A 17606-nucleotide genomic window follows, 5' to 3' on the forward strand; every position below is an offset into this window, starting at 1 on the left:
AAATCTCCTCTGCACCCTCTGATGCTTCCACATCTTTCCTACAATGAGACAACCAGAAGTGAACACAATATGCCAAGTGTGGTCCAACCAAATGCCCCTGCTAATGGCAGCCAACACACCAGATGCCTTCTTAACAACCATATCAACTTGAGTGGCAACTTTGAGGGATCTATGGAAATGGATCCCAAGATCTCTCTGTTCCTCCACATTGCCAAGAATCCTGCCTTTAACCCTGTATTCTGCATTCAAATTTGACTTGGCAAAGTGAATCACTTCACACTTTTCCGTGGTGAACTCCATCTTATCAGTCCAGTTCTGCATCCTGTTAATGTCTCGTTGCAACCTACAACAGCCCTCCACACTATCCACAACTCCACCAACCTTTGTGTCATTGGCAAAATTACTAACCCGCCCTTCCACTTTCTTGTCCAAGTCATTTATAAAAATCACAAAGAGGAGAGGTTTCAGAATCAATCCCTGCAGAACACCACTGATCACTGAGCTCCAGGCTGAATATTTTCCAACTACCACCGCCCTCTGTCTCCTATAAACCAGCCAATTCTCTATCTAGATAGCCAAATTTCCTTGTATCCAATACCTCCTTACTTTCTGAATGAGCCTACTATGGGGAACCTTATTAAAGACCTTGGCATAATACAAGTACAGAGGAATATCGATTATACGAACAAGATGGATGGGCACTATTTCGCTCGGATAATTGATTATTCAGTTAATCGATTCAAATTGCCTTTCCTCTAGCGGCTCGGAGTTTTCTACATAAAGTCTGCTCCCTGCTCAGACTAGGCAGCAGCACACTGCACGCGATCCCCCGCCCACCCCTCCCAACCCCACCACCCGTCCGTGCCCACTCAAACCCCGCCCTCAACACCCTCGTCTGCCCAACCCCACCCCACCCCCCCCAACCAAAATCACCACCCCCCCACCAATCCTGTCCAAACCCAGCAGCAGCCCCCCCCCCCCGAGCTCCCATTAGTCCAAGACTGTACTCGGCAGCATTGAGTGCACTTTTTATCACTGTAAACAAAAGACGCGATCAGTGTTGGAAATACATCTTTGATGTAATGTTTCTGTCGGGACCTCAAGATCTCCTTCAGATAATCCAATATTCGGATAATCGAGGTTCCACTTTACACTACATCCACTGCTCCACCTTCACCAACATGTTTTGTCACATCCTCAAAGAATTCAATAAGGCTTGTGAGGCATGACATACCTTCACAAAGCCATGCTAACTATCTCTAATCAAACCATAGTTTTCCAACTCATCAAAAATCTTGCTCTCATAATTCTTTTCAATACTTTGCCCATCACTGGCATAAGACTGACTGGTCTGTAATTCTCAGGATTGTCCCTATTCCCTTTCTTGAACAAGTGAATAACATTGCCACCCTCCAATCATCTGGCACTACTCCAGTGGACAGTGAGAACGCAAAGATCATCACCAAAGGCGCAGCAATCTTTTCCCTCATCTCCTGGAGTAACCTTGGGTATCTGTATTATTTTACATTTAAAATTTATTAGGTGCTTTGAATATAAATGGATCAATACTAGCAAGTTGGTGGGGAAATACTGTATTATAAATTGCCATAATTTTTCTAACAAACTGGCGACATATATTGAAGCACTGAAGATGAATATTCACCAACTCTCAAAATTTTTTTTTAAATTCTGAGCAAAATGATAGATAATACCTTCAAGCAGAATAATTGAAAGCGACAATTAAAGCACATTCACTATAATATTCAAGTACTGAACGTGTTTGCCTACTTACAAATTATTGTGAGGAAATCTTTGCCTTACAGTTCTTTTGTTTCGCACAGAAGTACAAGGTTCTGGTCTGTCATCTTCCTCACTCATATCTGTTGGTTGTTCAGAATGCTGAGGGGAAGCAGTTTTATCTTGGCAGTTTGTTGTGCTATACTTTCTGGAACTCATTACAGCCTGGTGTGGAGTACCAGCAGTTACTTGGGGCCTGGTTGCAAATTCATCAACAGGCTTGGTGACAGATCTTCTTGCGCTTGTTAGAACCTGGCTTTGGTTACCTGGAGACTTGCAATTGTCAAGGTGTCTTTGTGGAATCTTTTTGTCAATATAAGCTTCAGTAAAGGGTGCTACAGATTCTTGAGAAGATTTCTGTGATGATGGCTTTGATGATACAGGAGTACTGTTCTTAGTTTTCCTTGAAGTTGTACGAACATAGTCTGGTTTTCTAAGTGGACTACAGTCCTCCTCCCCCTCTTCGATTTCCTTTTCGTTCTGCACATCAAGATCATGAATTTTTGATTTCCATGTAGATTTTCGTTTGTTCAGCAGATGCATGTCTAAGGGTTTTCCCTTTTTATCTTCTTCAACCTCAGAAAACAATCGTTTTTTTGGTACAGATGGCACAGAAGAATACTTTTGTTTTCTACTTTGCTTCTTAATTGGCATATTATCAGAACCATTGTCCTGCTGATTGGCTATGCGTTGGTTCGCTGAGAGTTTTGACTGGTGATATGACGGCCCACTTGAATTATTAGATATTTCCTGCTGCCCTGTGCATTTTGACCAGTGATTTGGTGACCTAACTGAACTGTTGCCACATTTATTAGCTGCTCGTGTTTGAGCTGTGTGCTTTGAACGGCGATGTGGTGAACTGGCTGGAGAAACATCACATTCAGAAACATCTTCATTGACATTTTGCACCTCTGAATCGTGTATGATATGCTTCTTTGTTTGTGCACGTGAACATCTTATTTTCAAACCCATTTTCTTTTTCTTCTTCCTCATTTGTGATGTTAAAGGTTTTACCATCTGATCTTGTAAACTGCCATCTAAATCTGTCAAGTAGTCTGCCTTCAATATGTTTTGTGGATGGTTTTCAGCATGCTGTACTATCCACCACTTTGGTGGTGGTCTGACAATCCTCTGGCTCCTGGTACATACATCCACAGGATTATCTTGTAGAAGATCCTCTTCAAACCCATGGCAAGGAAAACGTTTCTTACAGTAGTCAGGTTTCTTTGGCAGAGTTTCCTTTGCTGATATCTCTTTGTTTCTCACTGAAACAGAAAGACAACATTCAAAGAAAAGTTGAAAATATGTTTTCTTTTAAAACGGTGCCTTTTGTTTTTTGAGATACAGTCACTATTGTAATATCGTAACACAGTAAATATTGTAACACATTCTTCTATCCATTGACTACATCTGGACTTCCACTGCCTTGGGAAACTAACAAAATCAAAGACCCTTCCTACCTTGGTTATATTCTCTTCCACCCTCTTCCATCAGACAGATTCAAGAACAGCTCATTCCCCATTGTTATCGGACTTTTGAACTGACCTCTCATATATTAAAGTTGATCTTTCTCTGCACCTCTTCTGCAGCTGTAACACTAGATTTCTGCATTTGTTTTTTACAAGCTTTTCATTGTACAATAGAACTCCCGTATCCATGGATTTGGTTCCCGCTGTTTACTACGGCCTGAAAATTTTACATGGAACATTCCAGAAATAAGGACTGGGGGCTGCCAGGGAGGTAAATTTCCCATTTAAATGATAGGGTTCGCTACTATTTGTGGTTTCGGGCATCCACGGTTGGTCTTCAAATGTATCACCCATGGATACGGGGGGGGGGGGGAGAACAACACCTGTATCTCGCTACACTTGACAATAATAAATCAAATCAAATCAGTATCCAATTTATTCACTTCAGTTCCCACAGACAGCAATAACATAATGACCAGATAATTTATTTGAGTGACAGCTGCAGAAAAATATTGCCCCCAAAACACTAGGTTCCTTTTCTTGCTCAAATAGTGTCATGGATCTTCTACATTCACCTGAACAGGTAGGTAGAATCTCATCTGAAAGAGAGCACCTTAGGCAACTGCAGCAGTTCTGCAGCATTGCCCAACAATGCCACACCAAGATTATTCACCAAAGTCTCTGGAATAAGGAGATCAGCCTGATCCACCATTCACAGACCACAGCTGATCTATATGTTTATCCAACCAACCAACTTTGGCGTTATATACTTTTACATCCTTATGAAGCAAAAGTCAATCTCAGATTCAAAGTCAGTGTTGAGTTTGAATTGTATTTTTCGTTTAGAATTTCTAGCAGCCTTTATATGAATAAGTGACTTCCAATTTCTCTCATGAATGGCATGCCTCAGATTTTAAAGATTATGTCTCATCCTATACTCAGCCTCCAATAGAACAGGTTTCTCTCCATCCAAACAAATTCCAACAAACCGTCAAATCACCACTGACAATTACTAAATACTACTAGTAAATAATTTTGTATCTCGCATAATTCCTCTTCAAATTAATAGAATGTCCTGGTAACATCTTAGTAACTTTGTGCTGCATTTCTTCCAACACCAGCACTGTAATTTTAAAATGCCATATTCAGAACAGTACACAGCTCAGCTGGCCTAGCTAGGCCTTATATCGTTGTATAACTTCCTCCCTTTACCTTAAAGCTTGAATTCAAGGCCACCTGACCTGAATCAGAAGTTCTGCAGTGCAAAGAGAAAATTGTGTTAAACAGGCCACATCTGCAAAAGCCTAAAACTAAAAATGCACTAAAATCATTGGCAATTCCAAGCAAACTGGCTTAATTTACAGTGAAAAACATTGATAAGGACAGCAAACAAGATCAGTGTCTTTTAGCTGTCTATGTTTTGCAAAATTATCAAACATGCGTGCCTGTTCAAATGGTTTCTCTGGGCATAAACTCATCAGGTACTAAACCATAAGACACAGGAGTAGAATCAGGCCTTTCAGTCCAACGGGTCTGCTCCACCATTCAATCATGGCTGATATGTTTCTCAACCCCATTCTATTTCGTTGTCTCATTACCCTTGATCCCCACACTGAGAACTTAACTATCTCTTTCGCAAATACAGTCAATGACTAAGCCTCCGCAGCATCCTGAGACAATGAGTTCCACAGATTCACTACCCTTTGGCTGAAAAATACCTCATCTCAGTTCAAAGAAATGCCCCTTTACTATGAAGCTGTGCCTTCAGGTCCTAGTCTCTCCTACTAGTGGAAACATCTTAATCAGGTTCACTCTATCCAGGTCACTCAGTATTCTGTAAGTTTCAATCAGATCTGCCCTCACCATCTTAAACTCCATCAAATTCAGTTTCAGTGTCCTCAACCATCCCTCATATAACATCCCCAACTGTACCCCTCCAACACCAGCACCAGCACATCCTTGCTTAGATATGGGGACCAAAACTGCTCACAATATTCCAAAGGTGGTCTAACCAGCCTTGTACAGCTTCAGCAGTACTTTTCTGCTCTTCTACTCTCGTCCTCTCAAAATGAATCTTTACACTGCATTTGCCTTGTTATCTTTAAAAGAATCCTGAACTTGGACTCCCAAGTCCCTTTGTGCTTCAGGTTTAGAATCATAGAATTCCTACAGTGTGGAAGTAGGCCCCATCGAGACCATACCAACCCTCCAAAGAGCATACCACCCAGACCCAATCCCCTACCCATTTCCCATGATTAATCCACTTAGTCTACATATCTCTGGGCACTATGGGCAATTTAACATTGCCAATCCACCCAGCTTGCACATCTTCAGACTGTGGAAGGAAACCGAAGCTGTGAGACTGCAATGCTAGCCAATGAGCCATTGTGCCCCCCACCCCCAACCAAGCTTTTTTTTTGGAGACTTTCTCTGTTTAGGAGATAGTCTATGCCTCTATTCTTCCCAAAGTGGTAGAATGTCACTCTTTCCCACATCATATTCCACCAGCCACTTCTTTGCCCACTCTCCAAGCCTGCCCAAATCCTTCAGCAGCTTTTCTATTACCTGTCCTTCCAATTATCTTTGTGTCATCTGCAAACTTAACAACAATGTCCTCAGATCCTTCATCTAGTGGTGTCAACAGTGCAATACAAGATGGGTGATCTACATATACATATTAAGATCATTGATTTTAAGAATTTGGAGCTCAAATTAGTACCATGTGGGTTTTGGTCTGTGTCTATGACAAAGTTTAACAATTAATTTGTCAATATTTCTGAATCCGTTTTTTTTAAACCAGTTAGAGAGTGGACTGCCTGGAGCAGTAATTAAACTTGTCTGCATTTATGAGTGGATAGATGAAACATTGAAGAGTATGAGCATGTTTTCAGTTAAAAGATTCAGAAACTGATTTATCTTTGCTTCGGGAAAACATAATAGCCTGAAAACCATTTTGCTTCAGTTTTAAAAAACTCCTAGTTGAAGTTATACATACGAAACAGTCACTCCTAGGAAAAAGTAGTTAGTTCAGGGACGTTAGAAAACAGTTTACCTCAGTGTAAGTGTTTTAGCTTGTAAGTTCCAATCCAGGTGTGATTAGCCAAAATCCTGGAGGGGTATTTTAAGCGAGAAAGTCTAAACAGAATTATGAAACTAATCAAGGGAGAGATGATCAAATTCTTAAGACTCAGAATAGAAACAAACAGTTAAATTACATGAGAGAGAGAAGCACACTTTCTCTGCTGTTTTGAGCACTGTAACATGATGCTGCTGGGATAGAAGCTATTGCATTTTACTGGATGTTGAGAAATCTTTCACATTGTGTTATTATAAATAGCTTTTTTGCTGTTTGCAGAATAAACCTCTGCTTTATCTTTAAAACCAGATAGGCAGCATTGTGTGCATGTGTTTCAGTGCAAAACTAGTTCATTAAGTTAAAAACAAGACCATCAAGCACACTTCAGTCTAGGATGTGGCTTGTTCAGTAATAAAATCAGCTGGGATTTTAACAACTGCCATCAATCATCCAGAGTTTGAATCCACTGAATTTAAGAGGGCTGTATCTATCTTTTTAAAGAAATGAGTACATAGTGGTTCTGGACATAAAACAATTTTATTTGTGAAGTTCACTGCATGGAATTTGAAGATGGCTTTGAATTTTGTTCAGTGTTTTTTGGAAGTGGAGGATATAAGAGCAGACTATTTGAAATTGTTGTCTTAAAATAAGAGCAGATAAATTTAAGGTATGTTGTGCATCTTTGAAATCCTCTCCCCAAGTAGACGCTTGGTCATTCAGCATGTTTAATATACAGATTGACAGATTTCACAATAGTAAACTTAAAAGGATATGACAACAGTGAAGGGAAAAAAAACATTGAAGTGTATGATCAGCTATGGCAGGCCAAGCTCAACAAGATCTTGCAACAATGAAATCTGAAATTGGAAATGTCACAGGGGTATTAGCTGAACACAGTTAAAATTTAGTGCAGCACAATGGCTCAGTGGTTAGCACTGCTGCCTCACCGCACCAGGGACCTAGGTTCAGTTCCAGACTCGGGTAACTGTCTGTATGGATCTTGCACATTCTCCTCGTGACTGCACGGGTTTCCTCCCGCAGTCCAAAGATGTGCAGGTTAGGTGAATTGGCCATGCTAAATTGCACATAATGTCACAGCGATGTGTAGGTTAGGTGCATTAGTTAGGGGTAAATGTAGAGTAAGAGGAAGGGGTCTGGGTGGGTTACTCTGTGGAGGGTCAGAGCGGACTTATTGGGCCAAATGGCTTGTTTGCACAATGTATAGATTTGATGATTTCTATATAAAAAAACTTTAGTCAGAAGAACAGCAGATGTTGGAAACTCGTAGAGAAAAAAGAGAGGCAGAAAAATAGTCTGTTTTTGTCACGAATTCCCAATTTGATCTGTTCTTGAAGGCTGTATTTATATGGCTGGCTCAGCTTGGCTTCTGGTCAATGGCAATCCTAGGAAGTTCATGGTAGGAACTGCTTTAGCAGCACAAGAGTAGGAGCAGGCCATTCAGCCTGCTGAGCTTAGCCCACCATAGCTAATCATATACTTCCACGTCCTTTTCTCCACATTATTGCCATATCCTTTCAAGATCCATATTATGAAACCTGTCAAGCTGTATGTTAAACATGCTGATTGACTGAGCTTCTACTTGGGGAGAGGATTCCAAAGATGCACAACATTCTGAATTAACAATCCTTTGTCTTATTGCATCTGGTGGTTTAGACTACCTGCATTTACCCTTTATATCCCTGTAAATGTTTTACAGAATTCAATCAGATCACCGCTCATTCTTTGAATCTTGCGAGAATACAGCCCCTATTTCCCCAATTGCTCTTCTTTGCTCTATATCATCATCTCAGTAATTAGGCTGGTGAACCTTCACTGGACTCTCTCTGTGGCAAGGTTAAGGGAACCAAACAAATGAACACAGTACTCCTAATGTGGTCCAATCCAAGATTCTATATAATTGAAGCATGACTTTGCTACTCCTGTACCTCAATTCTCTTGCAGTAATGGCTGTCATTCCACAAACATTTCTCACTGCTTGCTGCATCTATATATTACCTTCAGTGATTTATTGTTGAGGACACCCAGATGCCCCACATTTTACCACTTCATACTGTATCTGTCCATTCAGGAAATCGCTAAATCATCTTGAAGTTACTTTACATTTTAAACACAGAACATATCCCCCACCTACCTTTGTGCCGTCCAAGCTTACATATGATCCCCAAATCCAAATCATTGATATGTCTTGTGGGCATGTGCAGGGCGGGTATTTTCTGTAACTCACTAGTCACAGGTTTACCAATGCAAGAAAGGGCTTTTTATTCCACGAACAGTCTGTGGTTAATCTTAAATCTATTCTAGTACATTACTTCCTAACCCATGTGCTTTAATTTTACTGAATAGGGCACAAGTTCCTGAGAGAGACAAAAGTTTTCTAGAAAACCAGGCATATTATGTTGACAAATTCTGTCAGTAACAGCCATGAAAAAAAACTCCAACAGGGTTTCGAACATGGTTTTCCTCCTCCTCAGATGCTGCCTGACCTGCTGTGCTTTTCCAGTACCACACTCTTGACTCTAATCTCCAGCATCTGCAGTACTCACTTTCGCCTTTCTACAATGATTGCCCATTCACAAGTCCAAGCTATAGAGTCATAGAGCTGTACAGCATGGAAGACGACCCTCTGATCCAAATCATCCATGCCAACCAGATATGCTAAATTAATCCAGTCCCATTTGCCAACATTTGACCCAAATCCATCTAAACCCTTCCTATTCAGGTACCCATCCAGATACCTTGTAAATGTTGTACTTATATCAGTCTCCACCACTTCCCCTGGTAGCTCAATTCTACACGCGCACCAAGCTCTAAATAAAAAAGCTGCTCCTTAGGTCCCTTTTAAATCTTGCCCCTCTCACTTTAATTCTATGCCCTCTAGTTTTGGACTCCCCCACCCCAGAGACAAGACCTTGACTATTCACCCTAACCATGCACCTAGTGATTTTATAAACCTTAATCAGATCACCTCTCCGCTTCCAACATACCAAGGAAAATATCCCCAGCTTACTCAGCCTCTCCCTATAGCTCAAATTCTCCAAGCCTAACAACATCCTTGCTCATCTTTTCTGAACACTTTCAAGTTTCACAACATTCTTCGAATAGGAAAGAGACGAGAACTGAAAGCAGTATTCCAAAAGTGGCCAAAGCAATGTTCTGTACAGCCACATGACTACTCAACGCACAAACCAATAAAGGCAAGCATATACCAAATGCTTTCTACAATATCCTATTTACCTGGGACTCAACTTTCAAGGGACTATGAATCTGCACTCAAAGGTCTCTTTATGCAACCTAACTTGTGTCTCTGGTGCAAATGTTTGAACCTGACCTTTGTGACTCAGAGGCAGGGATACTATCACCATGCCACAAAATATATAGTACTTTGATCATTCCAATTGAATTTTTAACAACTTTTAAGGGAAGAGGGTGTCGCTGGCTAGGCAGCATTTATTGCCCATCACTAATTGCCCAGATGCAGTTTAGAGTCACCCACATTGCTGTGGGTCTGGAGTCACATGTTGGCCAGACCAGATAGAATATAGTTTCTTTCCCTCGAGGACATTAGTGAACCAATGGATTCAAGGTCATCATTACACTGTTAATTCCAGATAGTTGTGCTAGGATCTGCGGCATTTCCGTGTACATGTTGCAAACATTCTTCATGCAACAGAAAATTAATAAAACACACTAAACTAGAAAGTTGACGGCATTCAATGGCCAGCATTTTTAAAAAAAAACTAACAACCTGAAACACGTGGCTTTCATTGTACTGACTGGATAAATGCTGTTGGTTGCCTTTTTTGTGTCCCATCTGCTCCAAAGGTGGTAATAACATCTCTCAATAGGGTGATTTTTAAAAAGTAAAATCAAAATAAAAATGCTACTATTAACCAAAATTCTATGACTTTGTTGCAAACTAAATCACATTTCAAAGTTTGATTATTAATTTTTAAAACAAAATCCTACTGTCCTACTTGCTATTGCACGGTGAGCGGGAAAACCAGCACCAACTGAGGCATGCACTTGCAATCTGCCATGCGTACCTTGTGGTTCACGATGTTTAAATACATTTCTAATTAGCAAACGCCGACAAAATACACTCCCTCCTCCAAAGGATTGCTAAGAATTATCATAAATATATGAAGGATCTTAAAAAAGCTGGTCTCACAGTTACAGTTTCACGATCACATTTTACTTGCATAACGCATGTTGAGAATGCAGAAAAGAGAAAGAAGCTACAAACCACGAGCAAAAAAAAATGTAACGGTCCATTACCAATTCGACAAAATGCTGTATGTCTGACCCCATGAAGCATATTTGAAACAGAGAAAGGCCGACCTTGCAGAAGCCAGACTGATCGCCAATGGCTGGGTAAGTGACCTTCTCTCGTTTCTTGTGCTGCGTATATCTTGGTCCCATAAGTATCATATATTCCATTCACCTGAAATAACGGTCTCGGACGTGTGCTCATACACGTCAGGAGGTCGTTTGAAAAGAAACTAGCCGCAACTTAGCTTACATAGGTTTGCACTTACCAGACATTGAAATGGGCTAGTTACTGCAGAGAGAGAAACTTTATTTTAAGAAACCCAACAATTGCAATCCCAAACTGCAAAGAATGTTCTCTCTGCTGGCACGTGTACTTTTCATCACATGGGTTGCGGATTGATACTTTTGAAATAAATTTGCAATAGAAACAGGGCTTTTTTTCTGGAACATTTATTGCGACTTGGTAACGTTTTCATTCACTTAAAACTGTTATTTGGATAAATATACATACAATGCATTTTTATGATTATTAATATGCAGTGTCAAGGTAGATATGTCTTTCTCCTCGCAATACGTTAGAATTACCAAAATGCCTTTGCACATCACTTTGAAGTTATCTATTTGCATAGTTTATTTTTTCAGAAAGAAGAATTTACAATTTCTACTGTTTATTGTGAAATTTTCAACTTCAGTAAATCCCTGACCATTGTTTTGGGCATGGTCATTGTAAAATTTGTAAAATTATAGTCCTGGTTATTTTCGCTAATCGAACAGCCGTTATTCCTGCGTAGATTGCAGTTGTGCATGCGCACCCTCCAATGTGTAATTACTATCGTAGCCTATTCCAAAGGAAATATCACGATTTTTCACTGGGCAATGTTTTTACGCCTAGAATCCTCAAAGATTCTGGAGACTTTTTTTTGGGGGGGGGGGGAACGAACGAACTTAGAAAGTACTCGGAAAACGTTAGACACCGTTTTTAATAGTCTAACTCCTAAGCATTTAACAGACCCAATGCTTAACTCATAAATCCATAACTAAACCCCACAAGGACTTTGCCCCCACAGCTCTCTGGAAGGAAGTTTCAAAGAGTCTCAACCCTCAGAAGAAAATTTTCCTCATCTCAATCTTAACCTGGCTCCCCTTAATTCTGAAACCATGCTCTCTGGTCTTAAGACTCCCTCATGAGGGGAAACATCCTCTCACCATTGACTCTGTCAAACTCCTTCAGAAATCCTATATGTTTCAATGAGATCACCGCTCACTCTTCTAAACTCAAATGAATAGTGTCTCACCTGTTTAGCCTTTGCCCTTAAGACAATCCATCAGTACCAGCATTTGTCGAGTGAACCTTCTCTGAACGGCCTCCAATGAAATGATCTTTCATTAAACAAGGGGATCAAAACCGCCCACAGTACTCCACAAATAATTTCACCAGCACCTTGTACAGTTCCAGCAAGACTTCTCCCATGAAATAAGGGCTAACATTTCATTAGCCTCTCTGATTACCAGCTGCACCTGTCTGCTAGCTTTCTGTGCTTTATGCCCAAGAACTCCCAGTATTAGTTTTCCTCCATTTAAATTATATTCTGTTCTTTTGTCTTGCTTTCCAAAGTGAACAAATTCACTTTTTCCCATACTATACTCCATCTGCCAACTTATTGCCCAATTATCAATACCTCTCTAAACTGTTTGCATTCTTCTCACAACACGCCTTTCCAGCTTTTCATGTCATCTGCAAATTTGGCTACAGTACATTCACTTCCTTCTTCCAAATCACTAATGTATATACTTTAAACAATTGTGGATCCCTGTTGACCACGGGGGTGGGGGGGGGGGGGGTCACCAGCCTGAAAAAGAAACTCTTATCCTCACTCATTGTTTACTGCCCATTAGTCAATTCTCTATCCCTGCCAATATACTGCCTCCAACACGGTGAGCTCTTAACTTAGGATTTGACCTTTTGTGAGGTACTTTGTCGAATGCCTTCTGGAAGTCCAAATACCAACGCATCGACTGATTCCACTCAATCCACTCCAGTTGAGACTTCAAGAAAACTCTAATAAGATAGTCAGACATGAGTTCCCTCTCACAAAGCCATGCTGAATCTGCTTGACTGAGTTATGATTTTCCAAAATGCTTATTTCTTCTTTAATAACTGAATCCAATATTTTTCCAATAGATGCCAGGCTAGTCGGACTACAGCTGCCCACTTTTTGTCATCTTTTTTGAATAGAGGTGTTACATTAGCAGTTTTCCAATCCTGTTCTTCACCATCATCCCAGAATTATTGGAAAATTACAAGCAATGCATCCACTATCTGAAGCTACTTCCTTTAGGATCCTAGGATCCAAGAAGTTAGTGCATAAGAACTTATCTCCCTTTAGCTCCATTAGTTTCTCTAATACTACTTCTTGAGTGATGGAGATGGTATAACTCCTCCCCCATATACTTTAGTATTAATGGAATGTTTGAAGTGTCTTCCACCGAAAAAAATTTATGAAAAATATGCTTTATTCCTCTGCCATTTCCTTGTTCCCCATAATTGTCATTCCAGATTCATTTTCCAAGAGCTCTAAGTTCACTTTGACCCCTTCTTCGTTTTACACTCATTTCTTCTATAGCACGATAGTCATGCTTCTGTGCAACCTCCCACTATACAAGAATCACGCAATACAAATAACACTTGAAGTGTTGGTGATGCTGTCACACTATAGACAACATGTTTTGAGAATTCACGCTTTAGAAACAGCATCCCCTATTCGTCAATGCATTATACCGAATTCATATTGACGAAACACGTGTCATAGCAGAATGACCTGTATATATTTTAAAGAGTTCTTATTGTCAGTTTTTATATTCCTTGCCAATTCACCCTCAAGGTTAATTTTCTTAGCCTTTGTGGTTGTTTTAGTCCTGTGATTCCGATTTACTAAATTCTGATTTTATCCCAATCTTCAGGGTGATCACTTACTCTAGCACCAATTCACCTAATTAGTAAGTCTGAAGTAGATGATATTGAGACAATGATAGCAGTTATCATAGAAACAGGAAATATTCAGTTCATTTATCTGGCGGCAACACATGAGGAACTTTTGTCAGCATGTAAAATCCCATTTCTTCAAAGTTTAGGGTATTTAATATGTACATCGGATACTAGTCAGATCTTAACTTCGGTTTGATGTTTGGTTTGAAAAACTGGACCTCTAGTAATATTGCAATGCAAAATTAAACTAGCTCCACTCAAATGTACAATCCTCTGGAATAAGACGCAAAAGTGCTACAACTAGGCAAAAATGATAATAGTTGCATGCCCTACAAGTTGTTTTGCCTGCCAATTAAACCCATACCATTCAATATATTTGAATAGATTATTGAATTCTGAAATAAAAGCAAAATACTGCCGGTACAAACAAACAGAATGCTAGAGAAACTCAGCAGGTTTGGCAACTTCTGTAGATGAGAAAGAGTTTTTTTTGAGTCTGGTATGACTCTAAGTTTTGAAGAGGAGTCATACTGGACTTGAAGCATTACACCTATTTCTTTCTCCACAGCTGCTGCCAGACCTGCAGAGAATCTCTAGCATCCTCAATGATTATCGAACAATGGTTTGATCTGTGTGTGGTAATTACAGACATTTGGCTCAAAAAAGTGCAGGGTTGGATATGAAATAATCCTAATTCAGGCAAGATAGAGAAGTAAAGTAAAAGGCTGGCAGCTTGTCCAAGGAGAATATTATAGTTCTGGAGAAATTAAAGAACAGAATCTATCTGATTTTAGCTAAGAAACAATAGAAGTATTATGGCAGTGCCAAGTGTATTCAAAAAGGTCTTAAACTAATGGAAAAGATATAAAAGTACTAATCTGCAAAACTACAGAAACAATAGTGTAATTATAATCAGGAACTCGAATTATCCCTTTGTAGATTGGGTGAGTAATGACATGAGGAGCAGAGGAGGAAAAGTGTGTCATCCTTAATTGCCCTGAAATTGAGGGCCACCCATTTCAGAAGACATTAAGAGCGAATAACATTGCTATGGACTTGGAGTCACATATCGGCCAACTCAGAAAAGATTTCTCCCAAGCAAGGACATTAGGGAACCAAACAGGATTGTTCAAACAGTTGTTGATATTTGCCATGGATACCATAATGAACACTTGCTTAAATTTCATCAATTACCATGGCATTTGAATCCATGTACCCAGAGCATCAGCCTGAATCTTTGGATTACTAGCCTAGTGACATTATCACAATATCACGATGTCTTCCCAGTGACACCCACATTCCACAACAGAATTAAAAAAAACACAGCTCTCTGAATGATGAAAGTGTATGAAGTAGTAGAAAATGATACATATCAAGGATGTCAGACTGAAGAAGCAAATAAGAACCAGACACAATACAAAGTTCAGATAGTTAGTTAAAACAAAATGAAAGCAAAAGGCAGAGTATGAAACTCCTAAAAGGAAAAGTAGAAGTCTTCAACAGCCATGTAAATAGTGAGGAGGAGGAGGAGCAGGGCCACAACTGGACCATAAAGAGAATTTACACATGGAGGCTAAGGTACTGAATTAGTACTTTACATCTGCCTTTACCAAGAATGGAGGTGCTGTCAAAATCAGTAAAAGGTTGAGGCACTCTGTGTGTTAAAATTTTGTAAAGGAACTATTAAAAGGGGAGAAAATTATGGAGTTCTCAGCCAGAATCTTCCAAAACTCCTGAGATACATATCTTAGGGGCAACATGGCTGCTCAGTGGTGAGTTCTACTGCTTCACATTTTCGATTCCAGCCTCAGGCAAGTGTCAGTGCAGAGCTTGCACATTCTCCCAGTGTCTGCGTGGGTTTTCTCCAGGTGCTCCGCTTTCCTCCCATAGTCCAAAGATGTGCAGGTTAGGGTGAATTGGCTATGCTAAATTGCCCATAGTGTTCTGGGATGTGTAGGTTAGGTGCATTAGTCAGGGGAAATGTAGGGCAATGGGTCGGAGTGGGATGTTCTTCGAAGGGTCAGTGTTGGACTTGTTGGTCCAAATGGCCTGTTTCCACACTGTAGGGATTCTATGATTCTGTAATTTTCCACGTGTTTGCATAGGTTTCCTCCACAATGACATGCTGATTAGGTGATTAGGTGGACTGGCCATGCTAAATTGCCCAGTGCCCAAGGACGTGCAGGCTAAGTAGATTTGCTATGGGGAGTGTGGGGTTATGTGGATAGGGAGAGTATAGGAGGGATACTCTTTGGAGGGTCGGTGTGGATCCGATGGGACAAACAGCCTGTTTCCATGCTGTAGGGAGTCTATGATTCTATGATACATGGATGGTACCAGAGAGCTAAAGAATTGAGAATGTTATAGCCTTATTCAAAAAACGATGCAGGAATAAATCCAGCAACCAGAGGCCAGGCATTTTATCCTTGATGGTTTTGAAAACTTTTAGAGACAATGATATGGGGCATAGTTAACAGTCACTTGCAAAACTGTGTAATAATTAAGGAAAGCCAAAATCACGTTTAGCTAATATAATCAAGACTCGAAATGAGACACCAAAGAAGGTTGATGATAGTAATCATGTTGAAATGGTATAAATGTGATTTAAAAAAGATTCTGATACAAGGCATGTAGCATGCTTGTCAGCAGTGGTGAGGCCCATAGACCAAAAGAGACAGCGCCAGTATAATTTTGGCTGAGTAACAGGAAATAAAGTGATGAAGATGGTGTGAGGATAACTTAATTCCCTATCTATATTAACAACCTTGATTTGGGTGCCCAGGTCACAATTTCAAAACATGCAGATAACACAGCACATGGAAGTTTGAACTGTAACGAGGATACTGGCAGATGGAATGAGTGGAAATGTAGGTTAAATTTAATATACAGATATTTGAAGTGATAAGTTTCCAATAGAAGAATGAGGAAGAGTGAATTTTTCAAAACTTCACTCACAGGATGAGGACATACAGGCCAGGTGAGCACCCATTACCAATGCTTAGTTGCTTTTAAGGAGATGGCTGTGAATTGTCATCTTAAATCACTGAAGTCTATTTCCAGTAGGCAGATTGACATTAGGGAGGGAATTCAAAGATTATGACCTATTGACATTGAAGGAAATGGGATTAGTGCAGTTTGTTGGTCGGCGTTGACACTGTGGTCCAAAGGGAATCATTTTCTATGCTGTGAGACTCTCTGATTTGGAATTTATTTCTAAATCGCCATGGTGAGTTACTTGTAGGGGAATTGGTAGGTGGTGGTGCTCCCATATATCTGCTGCTCTTGTCCTTCTAGACGATAGTTCATAGATTTGTAAAGTGTTCTTTCAGGAGCCTTGTGAGTTTCTGCAGTGCATCTCGTACACACTGCCACTACCGAGTGGCGGTGGCAGAGATAGTAAATGTTTATTGATGTGGTTTGAATCAAGCAGATGCCTTTGTACAGCCAAGTGGGGAGCATTCCATCACAGTCCTGACATGTTCCTTGTAAATGGTAGGCAGGAGGCTTTGGAAAGTCAGGAGGATAGTTACTTGCTGCAAGGTTCCTACCCTCTGACCTGCTTTTGTAGCCACCATATATATATTTGGGCTAGTCCAATTCAGTTTCTGATCAACAATAACGCTCAGAATGTTGATCACAGGGAATCCTTTGATGTTGGTGATATTGAATGTCAAAGAGTGTTAGTTAGATTCTCTCTTGTTGAAGATGGTCATTGCTTGGCACTTGTGTGATACGAATATTACTTGCCACATTTAGGCCCAAGACTGGATATTACTCAGATCTTGCTGCATTTGAACATGGACAACTTCAGTATCTGAGGAGTCATAAATGGTGAACATTGTGCAATCATCAGCAAACATCCCTACCTCTGACCTTATGATAGAAGGAAGGTCATTGATGAAGCAGCTGAATATGGTTGGGCCAAGGATATTACCCTAAGAAACTCCTGCAGAGATAAATTGAGATGACTAATCTCTGTATCTCCATA

The 17606-nt window shown here is 40.2% G+C and overlaps 1 protein-coding gene across 8 annotated transcripts in view; it reads right to left on the minus strand.

The window, feature by feature from the left end:
• The window catches only part of LOC140490323 (uncharacterized), a 96296-nt gene that overhangs the window by 20313 nt on the left and 58377 nt on the right, over nt 1–17606 (minus strand). For all 8 annotated transcript variants that reach the window (XM_072589100.1, XM_072589104.1, XM_072589105.1 and 5 more), the window contains exon 12: nt 1793–3062. In XM_072589100.1, coding sequence (XP_072445201.1) covers nt 1793–3062 — 1270 coding nt within the window. The remainder of the gene's footprint in view (nt 1–1792; nt 3063–17606) is intronic.

Source organism: Chiloscyllium punctatum, chromosome 2, assembly GCF_047496795.1.
Source record: "Chiloscyllium punctatum isolate Juve2018m chromosome 2, sChiPun1.3, whole genome shotgun sequence".
Lineage (NCBI taxonomy): Eukaryota > Metazoa > Chordata > Chondrichthyes > Orectolobiformes > Hemiscylliidae > Chiloscyllium > Chiloscyllium punctatum.